Source organism: Sparus aurata, chromosome 17, assembly GCF_900880675.1.
Source record: "Sparus aurata chromosome 17, fSpaAur1.1, whole genome shotgun sequence".
In the NCBI taxonomy this organism is placed as follows: domain Eukaryota; kingdom Metazoa; phylum Chordata; class Actinopteri; order Spariformes; family Sparidae; genus Sparus; species Sparus aurata.
The window spans coordinates 24,485,053-24,510,000 of record NC_044203.1 but is presented as its reverse complement, the minus strand read 5'-3'; the positions used below and the strand labels follow the sequence as shown (position 1 = coordinate 24,510,000).

Below are 24,948 nucleotides of genomic sequence, written 5' to 3'. Positions count from 1 at the left end.
AGCTCCTCCTCTCTTTCTCCTTTTCATTTCTCTTTATATTTTTTTTTTCCTCGTTTCTTTTCATTTTTACAGTGCGGTGAGGAATGCTCGCTCTACAGGGTGGCTGGTGCTCAGTGGAGCGACTCAACTCCCATGTCTCACACTCATCCCATGTGTCTCCTATTAGCTACACTCAGCAAAGAGAGGAGGAGGAGGAGGAGGGACGGAGAGAAAGAGGGGGAGTCAGAAAGAGAGAAGAGAGAGGGGGGAGGGGGAGGAGAGTGAGGAATTTGATATGCTTTGTGCATGAGTGACTTGAATAAAACAAAGAAAGGGCAAATAGTATGAATGTATGTGAGGGAACGAGGAAAAAATAGTATGAATACGCAAGAGACTAGCAAAAAAAGATTATAATTTATTTCCAGATTTTTTTGCCTTCATTTGCATCTTGTTTCACAAGGTAAATTGAAAATAAAAAATAAAAATAAAAAACGACTGCCATACCATGAAAATGTAAAAAAATAATACAAATAATATGTACTGTATATATAATTATATCATTATCAACAAACAGACGACATTAATCATAATAACAATACTATTGATCATAAACATAACACTAAATTGCTGGTCTCATGCATATAGAACGCCCCTCAGATACAAAAGAGGGGGGAATTACTAAAAATAGAACCAAAAGTTCCACCAGTTCAGAATAAGCGCCTAGCTACATGCAATGACATAAAAGAGACTCATTTACACATTCCTTCTGGCATCAAGTATTTTACACATACTTCACTATTGCCGGCCCCAATCTAATATACTGTACAGTGCACGATACAAAACAGGACTGGAGTTTTGAGAACATGATGCAGGGAAGCGCTGGAGCCTGGACCATCGACGTGGTGCAGTTAGCAGGGACCGTGTGCAACGCTTTCACGCCCTCCTCGCTCTTCTGTTAAATCCTTTAAAATCTTCTTGTTTCCTCTTCAGTCAGTTCCCTTGTCCATTAGTCCAGCTTTTGTTTTTCAGTCTGTGCTCCTTCATTGTTTTTTAGTGCTTCTGTTGTATTTCATTTTTGCACACATTGTCCCTCGGTTTTCTCCATGCTGCTCTTTGTCGTGCCCCTCCCTCACAGGGTCTTGTCACTTTCCTTCTTCAGGTGACTGGACGGGGGGTCAGAGGAGAAACAATGTTAGAGTGCAATTTAAAGTTTTGGACACACTTTGAAAGCTTTACTTGAATCCATAGTTTGCATTTTGTAGGATTCCGATATGTACAGAGGTTATGTACATTTCTCACTCTTGAGTAAAGGAAACATCCCCCTGGTGTTGTGGCTGCCTTTTACAGCCTAAATTCATTAGAGTCTTTTCAGCTTTCTAACAACAGAGTTCCTAAAACATGTAAAGAGTAAAACCAAGCAATCTCAGGCTACCTAAACCAAGAATTTCTTTGTCATCACATTGAAATTCTATTGAAAATACGTATAGAAGTTATTACATTTTGGGACAATTGAAAGGTTGAGAAAACATCTCACGTTCAAGCTAACTACAGGGTTCGTAGAGCTTTTTATGAATACACATTTAAGCACTTTCAAGGTACCCAAATAAAATCTTCCAGACTCTTGAAGCATTTATGTCACATTTTAAGCCTCACTTATGGTCAACGCTCCATACGCTTACAGATACCAACAGAGCCATTTATTTTGGAGCAGTACCTCTGGTAGTCCTGAGGGGCAGTGTAGCAGTGTAGCAGTGTAGCAGTGTAGCCGATAGTTAAAGTGAGACAGGACCACAGGACAAGAGGAAAACGATTTTTAAAAAAGTTATGTGAGTTGGTGAAAAACTTACTACAGAACAGATGAGTGGAGGTTGGACAGTGGTGAAGGAAAAATGGAGGTGACTCTAGTCACGCCCCCTCGTGGTTGTATTCCTTAACAGCCATGACAACGTGAAGGACGCATGGAAGCACAGTGTTTGAGCAGTGACCGTTTAATCTTTCAAAACGGATGTTTCTCTTTTCATTCTTAAAGGGAGCGCAAATGAGCCTTGATTGTTGGTAAACAATACAATAATGTTTACAGAAATCCATAGTACCCTCACTTTGGTTATATCTTATTTGATTTTTGCTAATTTCGATGGGAGGAGATGACAACGTTGATTATTTCATTTGAAATATAAGCATGATTTTTGGTTCCTTGAGTGACTGTGTGGATGAAACACCAGATTATGTCAAAAATCAAGCATTTTTCGGGGAGTATAATTCAAATTCAAGTGTGTTCCTAATCTTGAAAACATAAATTACACATCATCCAAACTTTCAAGATTTGTACAAACCCCAAAACTACTTTTTTCTTTGGCAGGCTGGCCAGTTGTAGCCACTAATAAAAAAAGTGTGAGTATACCCAAGGCTGCCAGATGTAACTTCCGATTGCCATTATTCATAGTTTCATAAACAGATATCGAAAAAAACAATCCACAGATGAATTGAGGATGAAAACAATTGTTAGTAGAGACTATATTCAGTCTCTGCTGCAGTTACACAAACACAGAGCGTCTGTACCTGTAATACTCATCCTGGGTGAGGGAGTGGTGGTGATGGTGATGGATCCACTGTTGTTCCAGGGCCAGTCTCTGGATCTGCAGCTCTGCGCTCTGGGCCTGCTGCATGGCCTGGAGCTGATGGGCTGCTGACATTGGACCAGTGAGGGAGGACGGCTGGGGCAGGTCACGGAAAGGAGCGCCTGTGAAAAACAAAGAGGAAAAAGAGGAAAGAGGAGGAGCAGGTGGGGACACAAAAAGAAAACGACACAGAGGTCAGTCATCATCATCGTATTCAAAAAGTCTGTTCAGAAACTTTTTTAGCGCTGTGGAGTTTTTAGAGAAAAAAACTGAACAAGTACATGGACGAGGAGCCTTCTCCTCACCGAACAGCTGTTGGCGGAGCACCTCGCTGTCAGTGAGGGGGTGAGCCAGGATGGGGGTGCCTAGTGTGGCTCCTGGGTAAGGGAGGCGTGCCAAAGGAGACCCCGACGCCAACGGGTCCATCAGGGGGTGAACCCCGCCCGTCGCTGGATGCCAATGATGTAATAGGAAATACAGGGTATATTCAATAAGAGTCAAAGCAGTGAAATTCAAAACAACGATGATTAACACGGCATGAAAATAATTAAATGCTGCATTTAATTGATGTCAGATTCTTGCTGACACATAACAACAGTTGAACAGTCACAGAAGTCTGGATTCTGTTTTCTAAAGAGGACCACAAGTGTCAAGGAAATAGTGATGAAAGCATTTTATTAATTATTAACTTACTGTGCAATAAAAACAGTGATAAATTACAAAGTTATTCATTATTTATTGTTTCAATTGACAATAAAAGAAAACTTGCAGTAAAAAGAATTTCAAATGAAATATGAATCCATTATTAAAAAGGGATTTACAAAAACAACACACAACAGCCAAGAAGTGCGTCATTTTAAAATACATGAATGAATTCATAAATAAATAATGGCATTTAAAAACTTTTTTTAGATAACTGGATTCACAAACTGAAAGACTACAGATTTCAATTAGGGATTTAAAGGGGCAATATCCCTCTCCCATTTGTGTTTCCTTCCTACAATTACTGCTTTACAACTATTTCCATGTCATTCTTGGTCCTCCATCAAATGCAACATCAATATTCAAATAAGCTTCTCTTATTTCGTATAACAATCTGTTGACTGGTGTTAGCAAACTGAGATCTGAGTTAACAAATATCTAAAGATAGATATATGCGATAACACAAGTGAGGTTCAAAATAATGTAATTTCTTCAATACTGAACTGGACTAACACAAAAATGATTTCAGTTAAAGGATAAGGCTGGCTGTCCTCTTTTACTTTCTTCTTCTTCTCTTAAAAAGTCTCTTCTAAAAATGTACTTTTACTGGTAAGCATATCCTGATTATTTACTCATTTTTTTAATTAAATGCTGTTTTATTTAAGATTTTTTCTCTTCTTTTTGTTTTGTTTTGTTTTTAATTGTAAAGCACTTTGTACTTTGAGTTGATAAGTGCCTCCGATATTTAGAGTGTTATTATCGACATTTATCCCTCCATTCCACAACAATGATGAAAAGACAGAGGCTGCTGTCGAGTAGTCAAAAATATTTTGTCTTTTCTTAAACAATTTTCCTTGACAAGGGCCTGGAAATATGTCAAGAAGAATTCATACGAACTGAGGAAAACACAATTGTGGTGCAAAGCTAATATTACTGCACTTACATTAAGGCCCCAAGGAATTGTGAGACAGCATTACCTTCTCTTCTTTCATAAAGGCTGATCAATACCAGTCCGATATCGATACCTTGACTTCAATATTAGTTCCTGAACAATACTTTTTTCAATGCCAGTTTTGTGAAATCCCTTTTAACACAAGATTACATTACACATACGCCTGGTTCTGGGCATAACCCGGCGTCTTTTCTGCCTGCCTCGAGACAGCCAATCACCAACACTATTAGATCCTGGCACAACAAGCATGCTGGGTGCTTACAAGCTCACTGTCGCTGATGAAATTACCTCCTTAGGTGTTGAAATTTAGTACTGAACAACAAGACATTTTCCAATGCTCAACAGTATCAAGGCACACGGTCGGTGCCATAAAAGTATTGAAGCTTTACGCCCAGCCCAAGTCAGGTGTGATCCTGGCTAAAGGAGATAATTAAGGAAGTATTTAAGCAACTTTCCTTTGCATTTGCATTTATCATAGCTGCCATCAAGATGCTTCCTGGGCTAAAAAGACTATTTGACTGCAGCCTGAATCCATCTGTGTGTTAGTCTGTCTTATAATATTTTCCTACTCCTGTGGCAAAACAACACCAATCCCATTTGTGCAAACTGAAGGTGTAAATGGGTAAAAAATGTGTCATAAATCTAGTTAGATGCTAAAGTAGCTGGGCATTTTAGTTGTAAGCAGATATTACTCAAAGAGGAATAAATACTGCATTTCTTTGGGATTATTTTCATATGCAGACATGGACACATTTGTTGTGTCAATCCAACTCACACAGCAAGTATGGGCAAAGAAGGAAGATTTCATCCAGTGCAACGTTATGGCTCTGAGACTTGTTTTGAATAGATTTGGAACTATAATGAAGGCCTATTCTATATGTAGAATATCGCTAACCTTATCCTTTAACTTTTAGTACACAACACAAGGCAGTTGATAGTGACAATGACAGCATTGTTAGTAGCAGTGGGTACCTGTGTCTTGCTGGTGCAGGTGAAGATGTGAGTGGATGTGTGAATGCTGGTGATGATGAGGTGTCACGTTTAACATCTGGAGACGTCCCAGATTCTCTCCTCCACCTCCTCCACTTGATCCTCCTCCACTTCCCCCTCCTCCTCCTCCTCCTCCTCCTCCTCCTCCTCCTCCACCACTTCCCCCCCTTTCTCTCTCTCTCTCCCTTTCTCTTTCTCGCTCTCTGTCACCAAAGGCCGGCAAAGTTGCTCTGTCTCTCTCCCTCTCCCGTTCCCTCTCTCCACTTCTTTCTCGCTCATAAGAGGCAGGAGAGCGAGTGGGAGTGGGGTAGGTCTCAGGGGGAGCAGTTGGGGCAGGGGCGGGTGGCAGATGAGAGGACAGGGAGCTGGGAAAAGAAGAATGGGGGACTGGGTGATGGAGTGAGGTGGCGTTGGAGGTCGGTGGAGCAGGTGGAGGTGGAGGTGGAGCTGGCGGAGGAGCAGTGGGGCCTGCCGGGGCTGGAGGGGCAGCCGGGGGTGCAGATGATGTGTGAGATGGGAGAGAGGGTGGGAGGAGAGATGAAGAGGGTGGATTGGACAGGGACTGAGGGGCAGGAGGGTTGGGAGGTCGAGTTATTGATGCCAGAGCTGGGTTCTGGAGGTGCGGGGGGCCAGCGGGCGCAGGGGGAGGAGGAGTGCCATAGAGTGATACCTCATTAGCTCCTGCTGCACCTCCTGCAAGGAGCAGAGAGTGTGCATGCGCTTGAGCATTGGCATGGGCATGATGAGAATGAGAGTGAGCGAGGGCAAGAGCTGCAGGATCAGGTATGGACCCTGGTGGGTAAACCCGCTCATCACTCTTAAATTCAAACCCCTGCTTTATTCGCTCTCGATGTGCAGCCATTGCATGGGGAAAGCCGACTCCTCCTAACCCTGCACCCCCAATCCCTCCATGTATTGGGCCTCCTGCTACACCTGCATGGCCTCCAACACCCGGACCACCTTCAAGGCTGCCACCATACAAAAAACCCAAGATGGCTGCAGCTGTAGCTGCATCAGTAGGCAGGTGGTGCGGGTGGCCTAAAGCGTGATTCTGGAACTGAGGAAGGAAGAATGAGGGGTGGACATGGGGGTGGCCATGGTGCACTTGTTGGTGATGTGCTTGGGCACGGCTTGCTGCCCCAAGTGGAGACATAGCATGAGGGCGGGCATACTCGCTCAGGGTTCTCAGCGCTGGGGTGTCAGGGCCCAGATATGGACCTCCTATTCCTATTCCTAGTGCCCCCTGAGGGCCAACCACTGTTGTTGCCCCACCCATGGATGGCAGTAGGAGGGAGTGGGGGATAGAGTGAGCGAGGGAGGGGTGGATATGGTGTGCTTGAGGAAGGTGAGCATGTGGGTGTGAGGGATGATGCTGGGGGTGAATGGAGGGGTGAGAGACAGAGTTCCCCGAAGAAGACGAGGAAGAAGATGAAGGGTCAAGGATGATTGAAGACGAGGAGGGGAAGAAGAGAGAGGAGCCCTGGCGACACCCTGCAGCGGCATTGACATCCTTCTGCTGCTGCAGAGAAAACAGTAAAAGACAGTAAATCACATCTGCCCTGATCTGCTTTACTCCCCATCCATTAAAATGATCAATTTAATCTACATCAAATCCATTCAATCTGACACGCTACATAATTATCACACTCAAATGTGCACACCTGTAGATGTCGTTCCAGTTCCCTCTCACGCTCACGCTCCCTCTCTCGTTCCCTCTCTTTTTCTCTTAAATCTCTGGCCCGCTGCTCGACCTCCCTGCGCGCCCTCTCAATCACCTCATTCCTCTTCTTCCACAGTTTGGAGCCGTCCAGTGGGACAAAGAGGACATCACTGCGGGCACACGAATTCCCACTGCCACGGTCAAGGACCTTGTGAAACCTAGACAAGAGTGACACAGCAATTAGTGGATGATTACTACAACCATCAGGAGTCAGAATCACCGTCCTAACAGTTACCATTACTGCTCATAACATTTGATCACATAAAGAAGGGCTGAACAAGATGTAATTTGGACTTTACCGTGCTGATTGGCTGGCATGGATAGGAATGTCGACAATTTTGGGTTCAGGGGAAGGGCTTCTCAACACGGGTGGTGGGCTTTCACTCTCTTCCCTTTCTTCTATTGGTTCCTCTTTGATAACAGGTGTTGGAGGTGGGCCTGAATCTGAATGTCCATCTCCACCAGGGAGTGAAGAACTAGAGCCAGGGATCGAAATGCTGTTGTTGTTGGCTGAGTTACTAAGAGGTGGAGGTCCTTTGGAGACATTCTGAGGCGAGAGCGATTGCGAGTTGGTATTGCTGCTATTGGGTGCGGTGCTGTTACTATTGCTGTTAGTCATGTTACTGCCACTATTCCCATTGGAGTGGTATGTCCCACTGAATGGTGGGTGGTTGTTCAAAGTGCCATGGAAAGGGGGAGGGCGACATCCGGGTGAACAGCTGGATGACACGCCTTGTCCAGGAAGTGGCATGTTGGGTCCAGAGGAGGAGCCAGGGGGGAAAGATGAGAATCCTCCCATCTGATTTGTGGATGGGCTGGGCAACGGAGAGAGAGGTGTTGGAGGAGTCTGGTTGGAGGACTGGTAATGTGGGAGACGTACATTGGGTGCCACACCTGATGGAGGTGGCTGGGTGTGGGAGGTCTGAGGTGGCGGTAGAGGAGCTTGAGGTGGTGGAGGGGGATAAGGAGCATTTGGAGGGTGTCCATGATGGCTGGAAGAGGAGGAAGGAGAGAGTGCAGGAGGTTGATTTGGGCCTCCGCGGTTTTGGTACAATGCAGACTCTCGCAGGTTTGAGTCTCTCTCTGTGTCTCTGGGCCTGGACTGGTAGTGGGAGTGAGGTGGGTGGGGGTGATGGGCTCCTCCAGGCCCTGAATACTCTCGTCCAAGGTTCGGAGTCACCCCAGAGGGACTGAGGTACTCTCGATTTGTGCCAGTGGAAGGAGGCGCCCCAGCAGGAAAATCTTTCCCTCCAGTGGATGGGTATTCTCTGTGAAAGTGGTCCGCTCCAGAGGAGGGGGTTTGTGCCTGGTCCATGGGAGGAGGGAAGTCTCGGTTGGATGAGTTTGGGGGATGCGGGTGGGGGTGTGGGGGCAGGGAGGAATGGGAAGGGTGACTAGGGTTGTTTTGGGGTGATGCAGGTGGGTCTCGGTTCAGCATGGGGGTGACAGGTAGTCCGCTGGCTGAACTTGGGGGGTTTCCCTGGGGGATTGAGTTGTTGTTTGGGTTACTGTTGCCTACATCTCTTGTCTGGCCCCCAAACTCAACCCATCTGCCTCCATCTTTGTCTCTGGGATGCCCCCCTCCAGTTCCATTGGGGCCAAAGTCTCTACTCTGGTTTTGGTTTGGCAGAGGAAACTCCCTCCCTGCATCTCGGTCCCTTTCCCTTTCTCGCTCTCTGTCTCTGAAAGCTGGACCAAAGTCTCTTCTCTCAGGACCCAAGGTAGGTCCATCTCTCCCAGAACCTTGAAACTCCCGGTTTTGACCCACTGAAATTCCCCCAAACTCCCTCCCTTGGATGCTGTTGGACCCAGCCATCCCACCACAATTGCTATTACTATTACCCCCACTACTACTGTTGCTGCTGTTGCCAATGGGAGCAGAGAACTCCCTGTTGATCTCCCTCCCCCCACACTCCCCCCTCACTCCCCTGTCCCTATCTCCTGCAGCACCCCTCTCTCTGTCCCCTCCACCTCCAGCGTACCTGGGAAGGTACTCTCTGTGGGGGTGAGGGTGAGGATGGGGAAGGTAAGAGGGGTGGGAGGAGGAGTGGCGAGAAGACGGAGGGTTGTACACAGAGGGGAGTTGCTGCTGCTGCACTGGGGGCTGGTGCTGTGGTTGGTGCGGGTGGTGGTTTCCAGTGTAACGGCTGTAGCCCCAGCTCCCCTGGCAACCAGTGGCTGTGCCACCCTGCCAGCTGGTGGAGCTGTAGTGGTGAGGAGGGTGGGTGGAGGGTTGGGTCTGAGGCTGGGACTGTGGCGGTGGGCCGGTCTGTGGCAACAGAGAAGGAGGAGTGGACTGAGACTTGTCCATGAGCTTATCTGCCTTTTCTATTTTGTCTCTTTCCGTCTTAACCTCAGCAGGCAGGTTTTGTCCGCCAAGCTCCAATGGCTTCAGTGCAGGTGGTGGAGGAAGAGGAGGGGGTAAAGAGTGTGGAAGGTTGGGGCTGTTATGGGAAAAATCTCCTCCAGAGATAGTTGTCTTGGTCACACACTGCGTGTTGGCTTTGGAATTCATTCTGTTGACACCGAGTGCACCGTCAACTCCTGCCGGTCCACCATACTCGACTTTACACATCAATTTGGAGTCCAGGGAGAAATAAGGCTTTCTCCCACTATTGCTGTCATTTGATGAATCCCCTGCTCCACGGAGAGAGGGAGTCAGACCAGAGGAAGAGCACGGAGTGGAGGGGGGCTTAAGAGATGGACAGTCTTCAATTCGTACATCCACTTCCCGCTTCTCTCCGTCTCCACAGGACTCCTCCCCTCTCCCCTCTCGTAGTGCCCTTCTATCCTCTCCCGTCACCTTCCCCGCTCCTCCCTCCTTCCCTTTCTCCCTCTCTCCTTGCTTTGGTGAGTCGGGGCCATCAGAATCAGAATCCAGGCTACCCAGAGGGGATGCAGAGAGACTTGGGGATGAGGAACGATTGTCCTGATCTATATCTCGCCCACTGCTCAGACTACTGCTGCTATTGGCCAGGCTCCCTACAACTGAGCTCCTGCTGCCCTGGGATTGGCCATCTTCATTGTCACTCTCACGGGATTGGCTGGCAACTGAGGTTGGAGGTGGGACAGTGGAAGGAGCCGAGCTTTCAGTTGAGTGTGTTGATGTTGGAGGGTTTGGGGTAGAGGCCGAATCCTGAGTATGAGGTAAAAATGTATATTGTGTGAATGTGCTACCATTGGCTGTTTCTGTATTTGTAGAAACAAAGAATATAACAATTAACTGGGTCTTTCGGGTGATTTAGCTGAATCAAAGCTTCATAATTGGTCTTTATATAACAGGTTGATGAAATGTAACACAAACCTGAACTTTCTGCCTCTTTGGAGGAGACACAAGTTCCTCCCCCTCACTCTCTGATGAATCATGCCCTTGTGATCTGCGACTGAAGCGATTTCCAGCCAATTCCTCACCAGCACCTCTTTGCTAAAACAACACAAGACTTTTTAATTCTGTAGTGATGCCTTTGAATACCTAACAGGCCTATGACTGTTTTTAGAACAAAACCACACACACACACACGCAAAACATCAATGTCAAACAAGATTTCAAAGTGCTACACTGTAAAACACACTATCGAACAATACTGACACTGCAAGGGTATGTCTATGGCAATCATACTGATGACTCATACGACAGCACACATACACACACACACTCACACATACACAAAATTCAATACACAGAGGCAGTTCTTTATTCTAAATGACTCCTGGACTTGCATGCACACACGTATCCTGTAAACTTAAGGCCAAAGCAACGACAGGAAAGAAAAGAGACAAAAGAGGAAGGCGCTAACCGTCTGTCTATCGTTGCGTTCAGGGCGAGTGGGGCTGGGGTGAGGGCGTCTACCCCTTCTCTCTTCGCTTGCCCCCCGCCGTCGCCCACTGCGCATGGGCATCTGCAGAACCCAAAGTCCAGCAAGGGAGGAAGACATGGAAGGGAGGGAAATAGAATGAAATGTTAAAACAAGGCAGAGTTAGAGAGAAATGTGAAAATACAGTTAACACAAGCCAAAGAATGTTACATTCGTTCAATTGAAGGCAGAATGTAGCAGCGGCAACAACAAGTGAGGAGCAAGAATAAAAATGGGAGGGAGGTGAAAAGAAGAACAGGCCATAATAGAAAGAAGGCAGAAGGACAGAGAGGGGAGGGAGAAAAAGCAAAATATGAACCTGGAATCTCAAAACCAAATAAATTACATCTTAGTCATCCTGGTCATTATGAAATACTATCACATATTGAACTAATTATGATGCAGCCATACTCCCATATGCACGACATAAAGTACAAGAATGAAGCAGGTACACTCCCTGACATCATTGTGAGAAAAAAAAAGGATGTAGGCCTTGTTCATACCGATTCTTTGTGTGTCCGTGTTTTCATTATGTCTTCTTTAAAATGTCCATTTTACAACACAAGCCATTGCGGGGACTGAACTGGTTCCGTTTGCTGACTGACTGGGATGTGTGTTACACCATGAGAGCTAGCAAAACCTGTAAAGAAGCATACACAAAGAAGGCATCAATAAATCAAATGGGGCTCTATATAACAATTTGTAGAAATGTACATGTAGTAATCACTTTTCTTTTATTAATCGCATGTGAGTGGATTATAATGCCACGTAAAAAATGAGACCTTCCTCGTCTCTCTCGAGCGCCGCGTCTCAGTGCCTCTCTCCACTCGGCTAACAGAAAGCAACAGCAGCTAACGTTAGTTTAAAAAGAAAGTCCACAGACATAATAAAGAATAATACAAAATAATTGTTTTTGTTTATCTCCGTGTAAGTATTCTGACAAGGTCTGTCAGCCAATAGAATAACGCAGTGGGAATCATGTGGTATCTAGCTAGCGTTAGCGACGTTAACGTTAATTAGCGTTAGTAACGTTAGGTTGTGTAACCAACTGTCAACCACTTGAGGGAACAGAGGACTCATCAGTGCATGGAAGGATGAAGCAATAAGCATTATCGTTTGCTATCTGCACCAAGCCGGGATAGGATAAATAAAAGATTTTATCTTGGATCGCAATAAAAAACCCTCACAGCAGGTTGATCGATAATTGTGAATATGCTCAAGAGTGACTTGCAAAGCAATCTAAGTCACTGACTGTGTGCAGTACAGTCCTATATTGGTTCCATGATTTATTTTGAATTGCCTAAGCCTGTCACAATGGTTGAAGGTATGGCCTGCAGTTAAATACGATGTGTGTAAATATTAGATTCCAAACTAAATAACAACAGCGAGATGAGGTAACCACCATTTATCTTTTATTTGCACAGGAAGATCTATGATTATTTATTTAAGATTATTTGCTTTCAACTCAAAATTTTAGCACCAGCACAAAATTTTGAAGCACCACTTAAATCGCCATGCAACATGACATATTCTCCGCCATAGTAACTGTATCACTGACAAATGCCTCAGTAATAAATAGAGAATTTCCAGAAATAATAATGTTGTTCTTTATTTTGGAGGATGTATTCACAAAGTTAACTAACATATACTAACAGACTATGTATTGATGACTGATTGATCACGAAATCATTTGGTAGCAAAATGAGACAAAATGGTCGTAGTCCTATCTGTGATGCAATGAAAATAAAATGAACTAAACGTAAGGTGAAAGTGATTCCAGTGGGATTTAGCACGAATGGCGCGAATTAGCACGAGAGTTTTAAGAATATTTTGATGATTATCTGCATGATATCGTGAACTGTAGTTATGTTGGACAGGGTAAACGCGACATGAAATTTTCAGTTTGTCCAACGCGGAGCACCGAGTGTAGCATTCAAGAATCTGTGGCACTAGAAAAACAATCAGAGTTTAAAACTGCAAAAGCACTGTTACAATATTCAAAATCCAAGCAAGCTTCACAATGTATTGGCACAACTGCACTCAAGACAGTTTCCCCCTCTACCTTCTGTCTTCACCGAAAGGCACAAAAGGTTAGCCCACTCACAGTGAGAGAATGCACTGGTTTGGGTGGTATGACATTGAAACAACAGATAGAGGAAAGGTGCTGATTGGTGGACTGCATTTTGGGTCGGCAGTCTGCAGAAGACTCCTGCAAACATCTTGGGAACATGCTGCCACACCCCCCTCCTTCCTTCCACCTTCACCACAACAGCCCAAACCCACAGCCACTTGTGGTTAACCCACATGACCTGGTTATGGCTACCAGAATCACATGCTTATTTACCCAGCCAGCCGACCATTAGGGAAATGTACCATGTCAAGATCCGCTATCCATTTGGGTGTGCCATGCTGACAACATAGGTGGACTACTTTTGTGAGGCCTCGTCTAATCCATTCATTCATGGACCACTATGATGAAAAAATGGCTCATGTATATTGAATGAGGATATAAATAGTGCACACCACTGGATGAAAAAAGGATATATTTAGTGAGCTGATGCACACTCTATAGTAGCGGACACACAGATTTTTGCAGACAGGCTCCCTGCTCCACTACACATGGCTATGCATTAATTATTAGTGCATGCTGCAGTGACTGATTCAATCAGTCTTAAGACCAGAACCTTAACTGTCACAATCACTGCTCACACTTCATATGCATGAAAAGACGGGCACATGTCCTCACAGGCGATGATGATGATGATGATGACGATGCAGCGGCTTTAATGAGTAAGAAAACAGTCAGAGCCCTGGTAGGTTACTGTGTGCACATCATGCATCTCAGTTACAGGTGGCAGCTACTGGCCTGTCTGTGGTCGTCTGTGGTCAGTAAACAAAACGCACACACCAGCCTCACACTGCACATGCATTATCAACAAATTGACCACCGCATGTGATGCAAAGCAGCAGCATGCAGTCGCTGTGCTTACATCACCGGCGAGCGGGCACTGCAACGACGCTTTCTTCTTTCTTCTGCCTGCGAATGTTATTGATACACATGCAGAGGGGACCGGCCGAGGCTGCTGCTGCTGCTGCTGCTGCACAGCCTCGGCGGAACACGGTCCACCTACGACGGGGGGAGAGTCGTGTTCGGCAGCGCATACATGTTCACAATCAGAATGGATGCCTCTGCAGGGCTGTTTCTTTTCCAGACCTTAAAAAAAAAGAAAGATGATATGGAATGGCGAATCTCTCTCTCTCCCTCTCTCTCTCTCTCTCTCTCTTTCTCCGTGTCTCTCTCTCTCTCCTTTTTGCTCGCAGGAATGTGGGTGCGCGTCGTGCACTCTATTAGCGTTAATTCACCGGGACATAATCTCGCCATAACGCAGGAGTATGCTAGATAATTAACGCACAAAGGAAAGGGAAGAGAGAGAGAGAAAAAAAACATGGGAGGGAGAGCAGCACAAACGTGGCCAGCAAGGAATAAGCGACCCAAAACACAAGAGTATAAGCATCCATTTTTTTCCTCCCCACCGTCTCCTTACCTATGGTATCCAGCGATGCGTGCTCTCACTCCTCACTCTCCCTCTTTGCTTTCCTTCTCCTCTTTTTTTTCCTTTCTCTCCCTCTGTTTGGTCGTTTTATGTTGCACGCTGACACGCACACCTCACAGCCCAGGCGTCTGTCAACAGAGGCTCGGGCTGGCTCATATTGCAACGGGCTCCGATCATAACAATAATGCAGAAGAAGAAGCAGGAGAAGGAGAAGGAGGAGAAGGAGGAGAAGAAGAAAATCTCTTTCTATTCGTTGCAGGGAGAAAACTGGGGTGCCAACTGAAGACTACAAATTGATGCGTACCCTCGCCTCTTCCCCACCCCCTTTCCTTTCGCCCCTTTTTTTTTTTTTTTTTTGTTGCCCCCCTCCCCTCTCTCTCCCACCCTACCTACTCCCCCTCTTCTTCCTCTAAGACGACTTGCACTTTTTTTTTTTTTTTTTTACAGGCTACCCCTCTCCGGTCTTACAGTCACAATCTTTCTTTTCTTTTTTTTTTTTTTTTAGTGGAGGGGTGAGCCGGAGAGAGGGGATGCACGTCGGGTGAGAGAAAGGGAGAGAGGAGAGGGCGTGATTTGCATGAGGAGAGAGAGAGAGTGAGAGTGAGTGAGAGAGAGAGGGGGAGGCTTGAAGAGGAGGAGGAGGAGGAAGGAGGAGGAAGAGAGGCGCAGAGAGAGGGCCAAAACTCTGAAGAGGGAGGGGATCAAGAGGGAGGGTCTCTCTCTCTCTCTCTGTGTGTGTGTGTGTGTGTGTGTGTGTGTGTGTGTTGCCTGGTCCCTCCAGAGTCACCTTTACTGTGTGGAGAGGGCTCCGGCTTCACGCTGAATATGTGGCTTTTCTCGCGATGAGGAGGAAGAAAATGTCCTGGAGGGTCTTTGTTCTCACAGGCCTCACCGCCCGAAACGAGCTGAAAACAGAAAATATATGAAGCTGAGTGTGTGTGAGCGTTTTTAATGACTTAACAAAGACAGCTCCAACTCGTTTGGGATAATTAATGAATTAACGAACTGACAATTAAATCGTGGTCTGTCTGTTTGTCTGTCTGTCTGTCTGCATGTCTGTCTGGTAAAAGCTTGCAGCGGTGTGTCCAGTCAAGCGGCTCTGCAGACCTCCTCCTCCTCCTCCTCCCCTCCGCTCCGCTGCTGTCGTTCTCTCCCTCTCCCCCCTCGCGCAGCCCCCTGTCCCGTCTCCTATTGTGTGGTAACCAAGGCAACCCGGCCGGAGACTGTACCTGCTGCGCATGCGCGGCTCCAGTCTTCCTTCATCATCATCAGCAGCAGCCCGGCACGAGACAGGAACATACGAGAGGGGCCTCGTCGCGCTCGCGCTCCCCCCGCTGGTCAGAGTGCGTCACGACCGGCGCGTGCAGACAAGCCCGATGATCGATCTGCAGCCGCGCGACGTTTCAATACAGCTGATGTGGTGCTGTCAGGTTCGAGCGTGAGCTCAGGATCCAATTATTACCAGCCACAATATTTTAAATATATGACAATTAAAATGAATACATTTAATTAAATCTATTATTTTATATACAGGGCTATACACTTATCGATCTTCTGCTGCACGAGAGAGTGGTGCAGCTATAAACCCACCTTTATTTATTTATTTATTTATTTATTTATTCATTCATTTTAGATAGAGAGCGATGGAGCACTGTCTTTCTCTTGCCTCATGAATATATAATTCCAAATACAATGATAGAGTTTCTATTCAAAATTGTACATAGGTTCTATCCTGTTGAAGACAAAGATTATACTCGGTTTCCCTCTGATGTAAACAACAGCTGCTCTTTTTGTGATTGTGAGGGAGAAACTACTGAACATGGAAAAGCAGATTGTTTCCATACTACTGCCCTGTGGTTTGATTTACAGAGACAGCTTTCAGAAATGTTTGAAAAAGGTGCAACTCTGACAAATACTGATATTGTACTCATCTTTAACAAGTCATATTTCTCCCCAGATGAAATGTATGTAATTAATTTAATTATTATTTTAGCATGATATTGCATTCATAAAATTACATGTCTTGAAAGATGGACCTCCACTCACACTTTTAAAGTTACAGATTGGAAATCATATTTGACTTTAATAGAAAATTTAAATTAAAAAAGACACATTTAGACATTTCAAATTTACTCCTCTTAGTTCGCAGACCTTTAAAATTTGTTTTGTTTTGTTTGTTGATGCTGAGGGTGGACTGGAATTTTGTATTTGTTTGTATGTATTTGAAGTACTTCAATAAAATGAAAGAGAGAATTCATTGGCTGATTTTTTTCCGCCTAAACAAACTAAATAAGCAAACTCTTTGTTTCCATTTCTGGTTAAACTGAACTGAACTTAAAGGACAACACAATTTCACAGTGTGATACTTCCTTTAATATGTGGCGGACCCTGACATTTTCTAGCTTCAAAGAGTGTTCTGGACATAATTTTCTTCTGAGAACAGCTTGTTTATTCAGTCATGGAAAAGATTAAAAAAATACTTTGTATTTTTTTTTTTTTTACCTTATCAATATAGTAAATATAAAAATTCTGAGTTTAAATTTATCTTCGAAAGCTACTTAGTGCACCTTTAATGTGTTATTATTTATATAGGCTATAATTAGCAGGAATTATTACAAGAATGCCAATATTTCCCTGTGAAAAGTCATAATAGCTTTTCCTTCCTTCCTCCATGTCAAGACCTCCAGAAAAATCTTTTACACTACTGACGAAAAATTGAGGTGATGCTTCCTGGGTTCCTGCAGGATTCTTACTTAATTCTCGTCATCTCTCTTCTAAACTCCCAAAGGATTCCTTCATGATTCTTAAAATATTCTGCAGGATTCCTGTAAGTCCAATATTTTTTTGTAAGCAATGCCAAACAGCCACTGTGACTTCAATATTTAATGTGCAGTGAAGAAGTGCAACATGCTTAAATGTTTCTACTTTGTGGAGAACATTGCAGCGGTGGTTTCCTGGTCTTCAGCCATATTTTATTCAGGGATTATTTACATTTAGCAAGCTTTTTACTTAATTGTACATTTAGCTGAGCAGCAAAGGAAAACATGACACACAGCTCTTCTCATGTCTTTATTTTGTGTCTCCTCTTCCCCTCTCTTCCATCCTCCTTCCTGTGACCTACAAATTGATGTCAGTGCACCATCTTGAAAGGTGTTTCAATTCTTAAAATGCATCTCGAGGAGAGAGGAGGCTTCGCCGGAGGAGCTATGAGCGAGGATGCACAGCTGTCTCCTTTTTTTGCGGAACATCTTTAGGCCTGACACAAAGCTGGACTATGCAAACCATTGTGAGAGAGGGTTCTACAACTGTTCCTGTGTATTCAGAAGATGTAAAAACGACGTCTCATTTAGTCAGATGCTTGTTGCCTCAACTCCTCTCTCCTCAGGTCTCTTCTTTGCCTCCTCCGCTCACAGGCGAGGAAAGGAATCGAGGACGCACAAACTGAGAGATGAGAAAGAAGAGGAGAGCAGACCCTCCTCTTTGAACAAACACACAAAGATCTTTGTTGGAGTTGACATGTGTCCATCTCTTTATTAAGCGTAACCTCAACAGACAACGTAACAGACACAACTGCGTGGCAAGCTGCTGAGTGTTCACATCAAAAAACAACATGAGGAAACGGGAGGAAGCGGAAACGACAGGGCACGAAAGATCAAAACACTTCTGCGATGAGTCAGAAGGAGACAGCCAGAGGGATCGGGAAAGAGAAAGTGCTCGTCTGCTGAGAGGTGAAACACTGATTTTTCTTTTTTTCTCTCCATGCTTTGCTGCAACCGGCTGTAGTCAATTAAGTCAATCACTTACTGAAGCGTGAGGTCAACATACTGTAGCCACGGTGCATTATCTTTACGGTTGCTGAAAACTAATTAGTCTCAATGCTTTATAGTGTGTTTGGAGTGTTATTATGTAATTACTGTGTATGTGCAGGGGAAGTATAACGTGATTTTTTTGTATGTATGCAGGCTTTTCTTGTTTGCCACTGATAATAACAATGGCACTCAAAGGGCGCTGGGGTTGCGGAAGTTGTGCCCGGCGTAACGGGCCTGCTCACCCAACTCCTCCTCAATCCTGAGAGGAGGAGGAAGTGAGGGAAGGCAGGTTGTGAAACAGCAGATGACACATAGAGGGAAAGAAGAGCAGAGATGTTAAAGTGGTGTTAAGAGTTATAAGAGATGTTAAAGATCGTCTCTACACACACACACACACACACACACACGCACACGCACACACACACACACACACACACACACACGTGCAAATCAAGCTATGAATACACACCTCATGAGCTGATTATACTTGGCCAGACGTTCTGATCTGCAGGGAGCTCCAGTCTTGATCTGAAGGGAGACAATAAAATACCTTGGATCACAGAGAGGCTCCATTATTACCAGCACTTCATATTTGGGCAGCGACTTACAGTTACTTTCACCATCAAGAGATCTTCGTCGCTTTTTTAGATTAATCATGTGGTCTGAAAGCAGATGGCGCCTTCTTCTAAATTTTCTACGACTGATAAACAGCATCTATAACAAATGCACTCACATATTTCGGAACTTGTTACTTCATTTTACACTTTTTTCACAGAACAAAATGTTCCCCTCACATAATTCATATCATAATCCATAATTGTATAGTTTTGCTCATTATGGAATAAAAATGGCTCTTTGGATAGTAAACGTCGCCAACCATGTCTTACTTAAACACCTAGATAAAATATTCACATTTCATAGAGAAGCAAGCATCTGTAATATTATATTCCGAAGCTGTAATCAGCAAATGTCAAGTTTTTTCTTGAGGCTATTTAGTAATATGACTGATATTGCAAAACTGCGATACTTACCTTCCCTTTTCATTATATGACCTTATACTTGAGCAACGTTTCCACTGATTCATGAAGGGTTACTGTTGTTTTGTATTGGTTTGTTTCCAGACTGTTGCAGTGAAATCTTGCTGCAGTGTTGCAGCAAGATTCTCTCCACTCAGATCTCCTTAGCGAGTCCACTAACCCAAACTAATGAGTGGCTTCCAGCAGAAACACAGAAGTTACACAGAGCCCCTTCATACTGGGGACTTGAGATTGGGCGACCCTCCTCATTGTTACCTGTCCAGTGCAGAGTCCAACCACCAGGTCGGCTATAAAGGTGTCCTCTGTTTCCCCAGAGCGGTGGCTCACCATCACACCCCAGCCGTTCCCCTGGGCCAGCTTACACCTGAGGGGAAGAGGCAGTTTAACTACAATGCATGCTATCACATGTAGGCACGTACAATGTCCATGCATCAAGTGCAAACAAAACCAACTCACGCCTTGATGGCCTCTGTAACGGAGCCGATCTGATTGACTTTAAGCAGCAAGCAGTTGCAGGCCTTGTCGTCGACGGCTCGTTGTATCCTGCGTGGGTTCGTGACCGTCAGATCGTCTCCAACCACCTGCATAGTTTATACAATGCAGTTAGGGACAGACTGATTTTATACATCAAGAGCAACGGACTACAAATATGTGAGTTTGTTGAAGTGGGGTTTCACCAGGCAGGTAGATTTAATGAAATAAGCTACAGTCCATATACACACGGCAGCCATTTTCCTCTGACGTCAGGCTCAAGGTGGGAAGCTCGAGATCTGGTAATTTTGATATTGTTGTGCTGCTGTGTTAGAGGTTGCAAGTCATAAAAACGCAGGGAATGTGAAACATTTTTCCTGAGTAATCAAACACTGAAAAGAAAATTGGTAGGGAAAATTATTCAAATCTATTCAAAAACTATTAGCTTACATTAGCATCCAACCACATGCTTACTAACATTAATTAACGATTGATTACATCCAGCGCGTTTCACTTTCAGGTTTGGATAAATGTGTATAAGATGTGCATCAATATCAATATTAGCTGTTGACTATTGTTAGCTAATGGGTTATCAAATGTGTTGTTTTACTTTGAAATTTGGCCACATGTCCTTCCTGATTATCACTGTCTGTTGTCTTTTCAGTTGGGGATAAATATGGAAGCAGTGAAATGATAATGATTTGTCACAGCAGTGTGATATCTGAGTGTCCCACCCTAAGAGGGACATTGGAGGAAAACGGTCGCCTATGAGCAGGGTCCGTTGGGTTTTATAATGGACGTTGCAGAGTCCAACATTTTGCAGCCACACTAGCAATTAAAAATCAGGATTTCAAGTTCAAAACTCAAAACCCCTCGAGGACCATCTGAGCTAATTAACTTCCACATAACAAGGACAGAGTGTGATATCATACCTGGATGCCCACTGAGGCTGTGAACTGTGACCAGGCAGGCCAGTCGTCCTGGTCAAAAGGATCTTCAATAGACACCACTGGAAAAGAAGAGCGGTTATTATTTATGTGCATGATTCTAACGTTAACGTTTTTTTCTCTGACTCACCTACAAGTTAGAGTGCCAGTGGCATTGCCTTTAAAGGTTCTAATGGGAGTAATGTCTTAAAATGCACTCACATTTTAACACAAACACACACTTGCCCACACAGGCAGGAAGCACACCATTGACAGGGTAAAGAGCCACATCAGAGTAGGTCCCTGCTGGCCAAATGTGCACTGTAGCGCATAATTAAAACCTCTTTAACAGGCCCAAATGTCAGGAGGAGAGAGGAGGCTGTGGAGACATTACGCCCTCTTGTTCTCTTCGTTTATCTGTTAAGGGGTGATGAAAGAAATATGGGAATTGAAGAAATATGAAAATTGCGCTGGTGTGTCCAGTTTCTGATCTGATTTGATCTGAAATTCAATCAGATATTAACGCTGACTGTGTCCTTCCATGAGCATGTTCCAAATCAATGCGTTTATCTTATTTCAAAAGGAACAGTTCACCCTAAAATGAGAATACATATTTATCTATTTATCCATCTAGATTGTTTTGGTGTGAGTTGATGAGTTTCAGTGTTACTGAAGACTGAAAAAAACAAAATAATAAGTAAAATGCAACAGCATTTTTATGTCAGATCATTTTAATATTACTTTTGATTCTCAAAAAGCAACGTAGAATCACCCGTCAGCATAAAATTGCATAAATCTGTCATTCATTCATGTTTTTGCCCAGCCCCTTAGAGAGTTTGTGCATCCCACTGCCCTATATTACCAGCTTTGATGGGAATTGATGCAGTGCTACAACCATGATTATCAGAAAAATCGTAGTGACAAGGTTTTGCAGCCACTTTTCTTTAAAACCTTATGTATTAAACAGAAATTCTTCTCTCAAGGGCCTCTCCTGAAAGATGTGGCAGAAACAGGTTATGATAACTAGAAGGGGAAAAAGTGTCAAAGGCTGACATAAATCGGGAGAAATCCAAGAGAATTGTGTCCCTGGGAGGAACCCAATGAAAAGGGGGAGTCGGTTTGGCAAGTATGCTCTATGGCTGGTATCTCCAGAACTTGGCAACTCACAGCAAAGCATTCTATATGGATAAATATCTCTACAGCTAAGAGGAAATGTGTGTATTTCAGGTTTTGGTGTGAACTGTTCCTTTAGAGGCCCATAATGAATCACATTTGCCCACATAATGATACAAATTTCTGACATGTTTTTGACCCATTTCTGGGCTGAATTCCGACACACAGACTCGCACACATCACCTCACACACCTGGGTAGTTGTTGATGAAACCCTGGTAGATGCTGGCCAGCTCGTCAGCGCTGATGTTGCGGGCGGCGTTGGGCGGGGACTTAAAGTCCAGGTCGTACTTGCCCTCAATGAAAAACTCAGAAGCGGCAACATCCATCCCTATCACCACTTTGTCTGTGAAGCCAGCTTTCTCTATGGCCGTCTTGATCAGCTCCAGGGCTGATGGAGAGAAACAGAGAGATGAAGGGTAAAAATCACAGGAAATCAAGAGAGGGACTACTTTACATCGTGGCTCTGCTTACCTTCACTGTTCTCTTGTATATTGGGAGCAAACCCTCCCTCATCTCCCACATTTGTAGCATCCTGACCATATTTCTCCTTGATGACACCTCTCAGAGTCTGGTAGAGCTCCGCCCCCATGCGCAGAGCATCACGAAAAGACTCAGCACCAACAGGAAGTACCATGAACTCCTGCATCGCCAGCCTGTTACCAGCATGGGAGCCCCCGTTGATCACATTAAAAGCCTGAGCCAGGGAACAGAGAAGGAAGATTATAGATTGCGTTTGTGCTATTGTGTTTTTGAATAAGCACATTTTTACAAAAGGACTCACAGGAACTGGGAGCACCAAGTCACCGTTTCCTGCTAGATCAGCAATGTGACGGTACAGGGGGACACCTTTCTCTGCTGCGCCAGCTTTGCATATGGCCAGCGATACTCCAAGAATAGAATTGGCCCCAAACTTAGCTGGGAGGAACACAAAACACGAGGACGCAGTCAGTGGTGCGGAAACATGTCATAGCTCATATATAAGGCATCATGTACATGAGATATGAATGAGGCTTACATTTGTTGTCAGTGCCGTCCATTTCAATCATGGTGTTGTCCAGCTTGTCCTGCTCCAACACACTGATTCCCTGATGGAAAAACACAACATCACTCAGAGTGGTTTTCAATCTTCGCTATATTGATTGAAATGGATCAAATTCTGCCACTGCTACTCACAGACTTTATGAGGGCAGGTCCAAGGGTGTCATTAATGTGATTAACAGCTTTGGTTACACCTTGGCAGCAGGGCAGAGGGAGAAGGAAAACGAATACAGTCAGACCACATGAAAACAGCCTCAAAGCAAAAGCAGACACACCAGCAAAGACAAGAGACAGAAGCACAGAACAATACAGCTCATTATGAATGGTCACCTTTGCCCTTGTAGCGAGTCTTGTCTCCATCACGGAGCTCCAGAGCCTCGTAGATGCCGGTGGATGCACCGCTGGGCACAGCAGCCCTGAACACACCTGGCATGGAGGGAAGAGGATGGGTGGGTGAGGCGAGAGGTTTTCAGCCGCTACTGATAACCGATAATTAGCCCACACGGCTGCCTGCTTTGTCGGTGGGTAGATAGTGTGCTTTAGTGTCAATGAAGGGTTTTTTTTGGCTTGGTATTGTTGGCTCCATTTACTGGCTATTATTTCACAGATAATGATTAATAGCAGATAATATAATATTTCCAGTAACGGTCTAATACATATCATGCATCACTATTAAAACCACCAATGGCTTACAACAAAAAGCTACACACCACACTCTGCTTTGTGCCAGTTCAAGTATTGCAAAGAAATAAAGAATAATACTAGATAAATATGCACACATGGGGTATGTAGGTTAAGACTGGACACAGTAAACTGTGGAGCACATTACCAGACAAAAAGTGAAGCTTTTCGTTAATATGTAACCACCAATTTTACACATTAAAGTGTGTTTACAGATCCAGAGAAAGCTGCATGTAATCTGATGAATTGCTTCCAGTGATGTCACTCCATGTTTAGGGCATTCTGGGTAATGTATTTGAAAAGCAGTCGGCTGGTCTAGCATTGCACTCCTATAACACTGTTAGACTCATTATGGAAAGTAAAGAAATAAATGATCAAAATAATTGCATGAGAACCAGAGATATCACCTTCTTTATTCCCTGCATTCTTATTCCTTTTTTAAAAACCTGGCGCCTACATTACCCACAATGCCTATAAGCCACTGATTGACATCACTGGAGGCAATTTATCTACTTTATCTACATTAGTAGTCGTCCTCCCCAAAACCTGTAAACACCCTTTAATGTGTAAAACTGGTGGAGGTACCCTTTAATGGATTTATTTTTTAACCTTTGCCAGTATGCAGATCCACTTCCACAGTTGGGTTTCCCCTGGAGTCCAGGATCTCCCTGGCAACAATATTCACTATGGACATCCTGTAAAAAAACACAACAAGAAAACAGCTTTATGTAACCATTAGCAGAGCACAAAACCACTCAGTGCTCACACATAATTTGCTCCATCTCTTTAGGCTTTTTAAGAGGAAGATGGTGAAAAGGGGAGACGGACGCATATAAAAAATATCAGACAAATATTACATTTCATCATAGCCAACAGTGGTGTTGAGGTGCCCTAATTCTGCATTATTCACAAGGACTTCACACCCCTCTTCCTCCACCTCTACCCCACATACACACACAGTGTGACGATAGTGACGCTGCTTTAGGGATGGATAGCTGTGGAAAAGATGCTCCCTAGGAAGACGCTGGCACGCACACCCACATGTACACATACACACCTATATATACAGAGAGAAGGAAACATAAATCAAAAGCTCATAAAGCATACCTATTTATGGATCTACTGTCAACCTGTTCCGGACCACAAGCCAGTTCAATTTTCTGTGCTGTTTCATTCAGTGAATATGAATATGAACCAATGAAGAGAGAGCAGACGGTGAGAAAACACAGAGCAGGAGGAGGGGGAGGAGAAGGATGGAGAAGGCTCAGAAGGATGGAGGGTACGAAGAAATAGATCAATCTTTTTAAACGTTACCTGCAGCGTGTTTGAAGCCTGCTGGTGGAGAAAGTGAGCGAATGTGGGCGCATGAGAGGGAGAGATAGAGGGACGGGGAGGTGGGAGGAGAGGGGGTGAAAGCATATGACGCGCAGGGGGGAGGGGGA

At 44.5% G+C, this 24,948-nt stretch overlaps 2 protein-coding genes and 2 long non-coding RNA genes across 12 annotated transcripts; 1 reads left to right on the top strand and 3 right to left on the bottom strand.

Annotated features, from left to right (window-relative positions):
- Positions 1-374: 374 nt before the first annotated feature.
- Positions 375-14,711, bottom strand: atn1 (atrophin 1). 8 transcript variants are annotated; one of them, XM_030393840.1, is made up of 10 exons: positions 14,361-14,711; positions 11,319-11,455; positions 10,759-10,860; positions 10,266-10,385; positions 7,261-10,097; positions 6,903-7,119; positions 5,224-6,760; positions 2,879-3,046; positions 2,539-2,719; positions 375-1,142 (listed from the first exon to the last, which is right to left on the bottom strand). In XM_030393840.1, exons 2-10 carry the CDS (start codon positions 11,343-11,345, stop codon positions 1,109-1,111), a joined length of 5,223 nt encoding a protein of 1,740 aa, XP_030249700.1. In that variant the 5' UTR covers positions 11,346-11,455; positions 14,361-14,711; the 3' UTR covers positions 375-1,108. The 8 variants fall into 8 exon arrangements, 7 of the variants coding, with proteins under 7 accessions (XP_030249700.1, XP_030249703.1, XP_030249702.1 ...); XM_030393843.1 differs by having other exon boundaries at positions 2,903-3,046; XM_030393842.1 differs by having other exon boundaries at positions 5,224-6,757.
- An 83-nt stretch (positions 14,712-14,794) lies between these two features.
- On the bottom strand, positions 14,795-15,512 carry LOC115567812 (uncharacterized). The gene is made up of 2 exons (XR_003981259.1): positions 15,380-15,512; positions 14,795-15,274 (listed from the first exon to the last, which is right to left on the bottom strand). It is a non-coding gene; the product is annotated as an uncharacterized LOC115567812 (long non-coding RNA).
- LOC115567813 (uncharacterized) lies at positions 15,191-16,622 on the top strand. Its single transcript, XR_003981260.1, has 2 exons — positions 15,191-15,307; positions 15,440-16,622. It is a non-coding gene; the product is annotated as an uncharacterized LOC115567813 (long non-coding RNA).
- Positions 16,623-17,870: 1,248 nt separating this feature from the next.
- Positions 17,871-24,948, bottom strand: LOC115567562 (gamma-enolase). 2 transcript variants are annotated; one of them, XM_030394275.1, is made up of 14 exons: positions 24,821-24,879; positions 24,614-24,671; positions 24,116-24,201; positions 23,156-23,251; positions 22,961-23,019; positions 22,803-22,872; positions 22,569-22,702; positions 22,259-22,481; positions 21,978-22,175; positions 20,619-20,695; positions 19,672-19,796; positions 19,471-19,579; positions 18,648-18,706; positions 17,871-18,437 (listed from the first exon to the last, which is right to left on the bottom strand). In XM_030394275.1, exons 3-14 carry the CDS (start codon positions 24,198-24,200, stop codon positions 18,368-18,370), a joined length of 1,305 nt encoding a protein of 434 aa, XP_030250135.1. In that variant the 5' UTR covers position 24,201; positions 24,614-24,671; positions 24,821-24,879; the 3' UTR covers positions 17,871-18,367. The 2 variants fall into 2 exon arrangements, with proteins under 2 accessions (XP_030250135.1, XP_030250136.1); XM_030394276.1 differs by lacking the exon at positions 24,614-24,671 and having other exon boundaries at positions 24,821-24,948.

Excerpts from the sequence above, each read along its gene's own strand:
- atn1 (XM_030393840.1), bottom strand. The coding sequence starts at position 11,345 with ATGAAAACACGGACACACAAAGAATCG. Across the intron at positions 3,047-5,223 it reads CCTGCACCAGCAAGACACAG|CGACGGGCGGGGTTCACCCC; the intron begins GTACCCACTGCT and ends ATTGGCATCCAG. Across the intron at positions 2,720-2,878 it reads GGAGAAGGCTCCTCGTCCAT|GCGCTCCTTTCCGTGACCTG; the intron begins GTACTTGTTCAG and ends TGTTTTTCACAG.
- LOC115567562 (XM_030394276.1), bottom strand. The coding sequence starts at position 24,873 with ATGCGCCCACATTCGCTCACTTTCTCCACCAGCAGGCTTCAAACACGC. Across the intron at positions 22,873-22,960 it reads GACCTGCCCTCATAAAGTCT|GGAATCAGTGTGTTGGAGCA; the intron begins GTGAGTAGCAGT and ends TTTTTCCATCAG. Across the intron at positions 22,176-22,258 it reads TATACAAGAGAACAGTGAAG|CCCTGGAGCTGATCAAGACG; the intron begins GTAAGCAGAGCC and ends TCTCTCCATCAG.